This window comes from Apodemus sylvaticus, chromosome 5 (genome assembly GCF_947179515.1).
Source record: "Apodemus sylvaticus chromosome 5, mApoSyl1.1, whole genome shotgun sequence".
In the NCBI taxonomy this organism is placed as follows: domain Eukaryota; kingdom Metazoa; phylum Chordata; class Mammalia; order Rodentia; family Muridae; genus Apodemus; species Apodemus sylvaticus.
Window position 1 is genome coordinate 71,623,844 of NC_067476.1, and position 8,960 is coordinate 71,632,803.

Below are 8,960 nucleotides of genomic sequence, written 5' to 3' on the forward strand. Positions count from 1 at the left end.
ATTTATTTAATATAGTCCTTGAAATTTTAGCTGGAATAATAAGACAATTAAAGGAGATCACAGGAATAACAAGTGAAAAGAAAGAAGTCAAAGGATCCTTATTTTCATATATGATAGTATACATCAGTGATTCTAAAAGTCACTAGAAAACACTTACAACTGATAAACACTTTCAGCAAAGTAGCTGGATACAAAATTAACTAAATACCATTCAGAAACCTTCCTTTATGCATATAACAAGTGTACTGAGGAAAAATATGTAAAATAACACCCTTCACAATAGACTTAAATAATATAAAATATCTTGAGTTAATTCTACCTAAATCAAAGTTTTATGTGATAGAAAGCTCAAGAATTTAAAGAAATAAGTTGAAGAAGATATCAGAAGATGAAAAGGTCTCCAATGCTTATAGTTCTATAGGATTGACATAGTAAAAATGACCATCCTACCAAAAGAAACCTAAGATTCAATGCAATAATAAGCAAAATTCCAAAACGATTTCTTATTGATTTAAAGAATATTTCTCAACTTCACTTGGAAAAATGGCAAAATTCAGAATAGCTAAAATAGTCCTGAATAATAAAATAACTACTCGAGCTATTAACCACTTCTGATTTCAAGTTGTACTAAAGAGGTATAGGATAGTAAAATTGCATGACATTGGCATACAAACAGACACACTGATCAGTGGATTAGAATTGAAGAGTCAGACATAAATTCACATACATATGGACATCTGATTTTGAAAAAGAAGCTATAATGTACAATGGAATAAAAAAGAATCTTCAAAAATATTGCTGGTCTAACTGGATGTCTGCATGTAGAAGAATTTAAATCGATCCATATTTATCAGCCTGCACCAAACTGGAGTGTAAGTGTATCAAAGACCTCATGGACACATTGAACCTAAGAGAAGGGAAAGTGGGGAATAGCCTTGAATGTGGTAACCCAGGAGACAACTTTCTAAACAGAACATCAATAGTGCAGGAACTAAGGTAAACAATTTATATCAGGGAACCTCAAAAAAACCAAAAATCTTCTAAAGGCAAAGGACACCATCACACAAAAGGGTGAGCCCACAGAATGGAAAAAATTTACTAACTCTACATCTGAAAGAGGTCTAATGTACAAAATATATTAAGAACTCGAGAAACTAGACATTTAAAAAACAAATAATCAGGAGAAGACAAGACCAGCTGAAAGTCACTCTTGCCTCCATTCTTGAGTGGGTAGGGGTGAGGGTAGAGAGTGGGAAAAAAGAAGTGGGATGGACAGTCAGGCAGTGTCACTAAGATGAACAAATGAATAATAGAGAGGTAAGAAAGATGAACATGAAGAGCAGTATCTGTGCACCGTGAGAGGAGGAACTAGATCTGTGATGTGATGGCAGATATGAGAAAGGGCTGCAGTTGACACTGAAACAGGCTGTTGTCAAGTGTGGGTGTTGAGGTAGAGTGCAGAAGCCTGAAATTTAGAGACATGCAGACTCAGCACTCAAACATGCCACTTGTCACTGGATTTAGGAAAGTTCACTTTCTTGATTAAACCTCCTCAAAGGACCACGATGTTCTATGACACCTCTGGGGGGCTATGTGTGTGTCAGTGGTCCTACAAAAGCCAGGGTCTGTGTAGATGTGAAGGCAGTGAGGTCATCTGTGGTCAATGCTGCATTGTGAGGCCATGTTGATATCTACTGGGCATGTTGGTTCCTGGGGCTAGATTCATGTGTGGTCTACCACACCCTGAGGCCATGGGATTGGTCTATGCTACTGCCAAGAGCTGTCTATGACTGATGTCCTACTTCAGCTAGGGTTTGTGTTGATGTCCATAACCAATGTTACTGCCAAAGACCAGGTGGATGTGCATGATCTGTGCTGCAGCCTGAAACAACATTGATGTGTCTGTGTCCAGCCTGCCTCCAAGGGGCTTGTTTGGGACCATGGTCCTACTGCAGCTGGGGACCATGTTCATGGTCTGTGCTGTCACTAGAAACCACAAGGAAGCGCATGATCTGAGATTCAGGTGACAGTAAAGAGTAAGGAAGTTACATTGAAAGTGTTATTTGACTACAGATGAGTGACTGAGAAAGAAGGACATGGAAGGCTTCAATTCCTACCCCCATCCCAACCTTACCAACAGTAACAACCTAAACAGGAAGCCATCAAAGACACAGGAGGACACTTCATACCCATCAAAGGAAAAATCTACCAAGAAGAACTCTCAATTCTGAAAATCTATGCTCCAAACACAAATGCACCCTCATTCATAAAAGAAACTTTACTAAAGGTAAAATCACACAATGCACTCACAATAATTGATTTGAACACCCCACTTTCCTCAATGTACAGAACAGGGAAACACAAACTAAACAGAGACACAATGAAACTAATAGAAGTTTTGGACCAAATTGATTTAACGGATATATATAGAAAATTTCCTCCTAAATCTAAAGAATATGCCTTCTTCTCAGCACCGCATGGTACCTTCTCCAAAAATGAGCATATAATTGGTCACAAAACATACCTCAACAGATATAAGAAGACCAAACTAATCCCATGCTTCCTATCAGATCACTATGGAGTAAGAGTGGTCTTCAATAGCAACAAAAACAACAGAAAGCCCAGATACACATGGAAGCTGAACAATGTTCTACTCAACAATACCTTTGTTAGGGAAGAAATAAGGAAAGAAATCAATGGCTTTTTAGAATTCAATGAAAATGAAGGCACAACATACCCAAATTTATGGGAAACCATGAAAGCAATGCTAAGAAGAAAACTCATAGCTCTGAATACCTCCAAGAAGCTGGAGAGAGCATACATTAACAGCTTAACAGCATGGCTGAAGGCTCTAGAACAAAAAGAAGGAAATACACCCAAGAGGAGTAGAAGGCAGGAAGTAATCAAACTGAAGGCTGAAGTCAACCAAGTAGAAACAAAATGAACTATACAAAGAATCAACGAAACCAGGAGCTGGTTCTTTGAAAAAACCAAAAAGATAGATAAACCCCTAGCCAAACTCACCAGAGGGCATAGAGAGAGTTCCCAAATCAGCAAAATCAGAAATGAAAATGGAGGCATAAGAACAGATACTGAGGAAATCCAAAAAGTCATCAGATACTACTACAAAAGCCTATACTCAGATACTACCAACTACCAAAGTTTAATCAGGATCAGATAGACCATTTAAATGGTCTCATAACCCCTAAAGAAATAGAAGTGGTAATTGACAGTCTCCCAACCAAAAAAAAAAGCACAGAACAAGATGATTTTAGTGCAGAATTCTATCAGACCTTCAAAGAAGACCTAACACCATTATTCTTCAAATTATTCCACAAAATAGAAACAGAAGTCACAATTACAGTGATACCAAAACCAAAGATCCAACAAAGAAAGAGAACTTCAGGCCAATTTCCCTTATGAATATCGATGCAAAAATAATAAAATTCTTGCCAACCTAATCCAAGAATACATCGAAATGATCATTCACCATGATCAAGTAGGCTTCATCCTAGGGATGCAGGGATGGTTCTATATCCATCAGTGTTATCCACTACATAAACAAACTCGAAGAACATCCATGGTATGCACTCACTGATAAGTGGATATTAGCACAGAACCATAGAATACCCAAGATACATTTCACATATCAATGGATGCCCAAGAAAGAGGAAGAACAAAGTATGGATACTTGGGTCCTTTGTAGAAAGGGGAACAAAATACCCACAGAAGGAGATACAGAGACAAAGGGTGGAGCAGAGTCTGAGGGAACAACCATGAGAGACTACCCCACCCAGGGATCCACCCCAATTACAAAACCTACAAGTGCTGGCTGACCAGAGCTGGATGTAGCTATCACCTGGGAGGCTCTGCTAGTGCATGACAAATTCTGACTGATGGGGACACTCTCAGCCAGCCATTGAACTCTAGTTCCCAATGGGGGAACTAGAGAGAGGACCCAAGGAGCTGAAGGGGTTTGCAGTGCCACAGGAGGAACAACAATATGAGTCACCCAGTCCTCCCAGAGCTTTCAGGGACAAAATCATCAACCAAAGAGTACACATGGAGTTATCCATGGCTCCAGACTCATAAGCAGCAGAGGATGATCTTGTTAGACACCAAAGGGAGGAGAGGCTCTTGGTCCCAGAAACACTTAATGCTGTAGTCTAGAAGAATAGCTAGGCAGGGAAGTTGGGGAGGGTTGATTGGGAAGAGAAGGTGGCTTATGGAATTTTTGGGGAGAGGGGAGCCAGGAAAGGGGACATTTGAAATGTAAATAAAGAATATATCTAATAAAAAAAAAAGAAAATACTGTCTTTTTTTTCCATTGGATAGATTTAGCTCCTTTGTCAAAGAACAAATGACCATAGGTGTATGGGTTCATTTCTGGGTCTTCAATTCTATTCCATTGATCTACCTTCCTGTCACTGTACCAATACCATACAGTTTGGTTGTTTTTTTATCATGATTGCTCTGTAGTACAGCTTGAGGTCAGGGATACTGATTCCCCTAGAAGTTCTTTTAAGGTTGAGATTATTTTTCTATCCCGGATTTTTAAACCCAGATGTCCTTCAACAGAAGAATGGATACAGAAAATGTGGTACATTTACACAATGGAGTACTACTCAGCTATTAAAATCAATGAATTCATGAAATTCTTAGGCAAATAGATGGATCATCCTGTGTGAGGTAACCCAATCACAAAAGAACACACATGATATGCACTCACTTTTAGGTGGATATTAGCCCAGAAGCTAGGAATACCCAAGATTTAATTCACAAACACATGAAGCTGAAGAAGGAAGACCAAAGTGTAAATACTTTGGTCCATCTTAGAAGAGGGAACAGAATACTCATGGTGGGAGATACAGAGTCAAAGTGTAGAGCAGAGACTAAAGGAAAGGCCATCCAGAGACTGGCCCACTGGGGAATCCATCCCATATACAATTACCAAACCCAGACACTATTGTGGATGCCAAGAAGTACTTACTGACAGAAGCCTGATATAGATGTCTCCTGAGAGACTCTGACAGTGCCTGACAAATACTGAGGGTGATGCTCTCAGCCAATCATTGAACTGAGCACAGGGTCCCAGAGTAGGAGCTAGAGAAAGGACTCAAGGAACTGAAGGAGTTTGCAGCACCACAGGAGGAACAATAATATCAACCAACCAGTACTCCCAAAGCTCCCAGGTACTAAACCACCAATCAAAGATTACATATGGAGAGACTCATGGCACCAGCTGCATATGTAGCAGAGTTCTCCTCCCTTGTCCGTCATCAATGGGAGGAGAAGCCCTTGGTCCTGTGAAGGCTCAATGCCCCATTGTAAGGACAGGGAAGTAGGAGTGGGTGGGTTGGTGAGCAGAGGGAGAGGGGATGGGATAGGGGGTTTGTGGAGGGGAAACCAGGAGAGGGGATAAAATTTGAAATGTAAATAAAGAAAATATCTAGTAAGAAAAGAAGATGAGTAACACACACACACACGCGCGCGCGCGCGCACACACACACACACATCATATGACTGGCCCAATTACCAGCACCAATGTTAAGCAACTCATAGCTACCTATAGACCCAGAGAGATCCAACACCTCTAGCCTCCTCAGTAGGCAGCTACACTCACTTACACTCATGTGCATGCACGTGTGTACACACACATGCACACACAATTCAAAAGTAAAAAAAAAAACTAAATCTTTTTCAGTAAAATATTTCAGAACACAAGAACCCCTTGGAATGTATAATAATAATTTTAGGTCACAAAACAAAAGTTCTTAGTCTGTGAAAAGGGTGTGGGGGCATAGGAGAAGGAATCAGAGGGAGACAAGAAAGAATGGGATGAGAAGCATCAGAATATACTATATAGATATAAGACATTGTAAATAAATAAATAATAATAAATAGAAATGCCACTATGTTTCTCACCAAAAAAATATTCTGCTCTAAAATTAGGATATATTTCAAGCTAGTGAAAACAAGGCAGCAATCTATTTCTGAGAGAGACTCAGTAGCCATAGTATCAAACATATTAATAGTTTCCTATATATGGGAAACTTAAAAACATGATTTAGATTATCTAGTTTAATTGTCAAAAGAACCATTTTGACAATAATATGAAGTATGTTAAGAGTTTCCTGTGTTTAGAAACTGAATTAAAAGCTTCATCTAGATCACTTAGTAAAATAGTACTTTGAAACATAAATTGTCTTAAATTTCCCTGAATTTATTGAGACCTTTAAAAGTAAGTACCTCTAAAATGTAGAGAATTCTGTCACACACTATAGACAAATAGATGTGGAAGAGATAACACTAAGTGAAATAAACTAGACACATCTAGATAAATACAACATGATCTGACATGCAAATATAAAATATTTTTACCCTCACTCTAAAGGTATGCATCAAGGATGTACTAGCTTTGTGTCAGTTATACAAGGTCATCCAAGTAAGAAGCATAGGAACTAAGACTGAGACTGTGGTCGGTCTCCAAAGCCCAGGCTCTTGGACTGTCTGAGCTAGTGTGGAAGTCGTGTTGCCAATGTCACAAAGGATGATGATGCACACTATCTTGTAGGTACACATATCTGACTATGCAGGAAGGCTTTTCAAATGTGTCTTTCCTCACTTTTGTATAGCTCAATTAATTATCAGACAGACCTAACATGCCTGGAAATATAAAGAAAGAGCAACAATTTCCTATGTTTTGAAACTGCATTAAAGCCTTATCTGTATCGTTTAGTAAAATAACACTTTAAAACATAAATCATCTTCACATTCTCTGTTTATTAAGATATACAGTTAATACCTTTAAAAGGTAGAGAATCCTGTCATAATGTGTAATAATGGGTTAAAAATAACTGATTTTGAAACTAGAATACTTTAGTAAGTCAACTAACTACATCAGACAACAGAGTTTCTTTATTTCTAAACAAGTAATAATGATAATTCAGGTCAGATATATCTTGTATGGCTAGTCTATAATAAAACTGTGAAATTTAAGTAAAAACACAGTAAACCATAAAAGCTTGGAGGATGAAGGAGGATACATGGACTAAAGTGATATACAGTAGTAAAAATGTCAAGCTTTAGTTGTTTTCCTTGGAGAAATAGAGTCAGCGTTGTTGCCTTCTTTACCATTCAGGCACCTAAAACTTCTGGGTGTGTGAAGAGCTTTCTCATGGCATCTTTGACCTCTTCATTTCTCAGAGTATAAATGAGTGGATTCAACATGGGTGTCAGAATGCCATAAAACACTGCCATGTTCTTGTCTATAGGTAAAGTAGTCGATGGCCGCATATAACTAAATATACAGGGCACAAAGAACAAAGTAACAACAGTGAAGTGAGCCCCACAGGTAGACAGAGCTTTCCGTCTCCCCTCTGCACTGTGGGACCGCAAGGAGTGCAGGATGACAATGTACGAGGCAGCCAGCATGAGGAAATTCAACAGGCAGATCACACCACTGTTGGCCACCACCAGCAGGCCAATGACATATGTGTTGGTGCAAGCCAGCTCCAGTAAAGGATACAAGTCACACACAAAGTGATTGATTACATTGGGTCCACAGAAAGGTAACTGAAAAATCAGAAGGATCTGAACCAATGAATGCAGGAAGCCACCCAGCCAAGCCACTGCCACCAGCACAACACAAAGATGCCTGGTCATTGTGGTGGTATAGTACAGGGGCTTGCAGATGGCTACATAACGGTCATAGGCCATCACTGTGAGCAGAATGATCTCAACACCTCCCAGGAAATGAGCTCCAAAGAGCTGGGCCATGCAGCCCTCATAAGAAAGAGTTGTCCCCTCATACAAGGAATCAGCAATGAGTTTAGGTGCCAAAGAAGAAGAATAGCAGGTGTCAATAAAGGACAGATTAGAAAGGAAGAAGTACATGGGGGAAGCCAAGCTGGAGCTGAAGGTGATGGTCACCACAATGAGCAGGTTGCCACAAACTGTGACTGCATAGATAACCAAGAAGACCACAAAGAGAATTCTCTGGATCTCTGGCCTTTGGGAAAGGCCCAGCATAAAAAACTCTGTAATATTGTTTGGTATTTCCATAGACTCTGGAGATACTGAGTGTATAGGTGCAGTGTCTCCTATAAAATAAAAAAAATGTATACAAGAAAATTAACTTCAGGAGATGGGAATGTTGCAAGGTTTCCTTTGAATATTTCACTCTCCTCTTAGCATGCTTTTCCCCAAAAATCTAATTTATTTCATTATATCTTAACTATCATCATATGCCCTTTGCTTCACTGAGCACTAGTTATTAGCTGTAAATAACTTGTGATCTCAGCTTCTTTGCTTACAGCTGTGATAAAACTTTTAATAGTCAGTGATTTTTCTAATTCCAAATGAGATGCACTTCCGACCCTTTTCAGGGTCAATATAATGGAATTTGAGTAAAATAAGAAGAGATGAAGAAAAGGAAGAAGAGGAAGAAGAGGAGGAATGGGAGGAGAGAAGAAAGAGGAAAGAGGAGGAGAAAGAAGAGGAAGAAGAAGAGGAGGAACTGAAGTAGATTGGGAAAAACTAGATGTGGCTGCATTTGGAGACTTGCATATTTTCCTCTCGCCTTCTGTTCATTTACTCCTGTACTTCCCCACCCCAGGCTTTGGACGGGATCATGTCTAGGAAGCCAACCTAATTTACCATCTCCACCCCCACACACACGCACACTTTACATGGTTTACATTCTTCTGCTTTTGCTTGTCTTTGATCTCACTAAAATCCACCTAATTAAAGGCTGCAACTTCCACTACTTACTACAAGATAGCCTTGGCATTTAAAAAGATAAATTAAATTTGTTGGGAAGTCTCAATCTATTACACAATCATCCCTATTAATAACATAAAACAAACTATAAAAACAGAAACATCAGGTGTTCTGAGATGCTCTACTTTTTTTCTTTGCTTTTGTTGTCCAAAATAGGGTCTTACAACACACCCCAGACT

General features: G+C 39.2%; 1 protein-coding gene across 1 annotated transcript; it reads right to left on the reverse strand.

Moving 5' to 3' along the window:
* Positions 1-7,137: 7,137 nt before the first annotated feature.
* Positions 7,138-8,064, reverse strand: LOC127684439 (olfactory receptor 4C3). Its single transcript, XM_052181363.1, has one exon. It carries the CDS (start codon positions 8,062-8,064, stop codon positions 7,138-7,140), a length of 927 nt encoding a protein of 308 aa, XP_052037323.1.
* Between the last annotated feature and the right edge of the window lie 896 nt (positions 8,065-8,960).

Excerpts from the sequence above, each read along its gene's own strand:
- LOC127684439 (XM_052181363.1), bottom strand. The coding sequence starts at position 8,064 with ATGGAAATACCAAACAATATTACAGAGTTTTTTATGCTGGGCCTTTCC.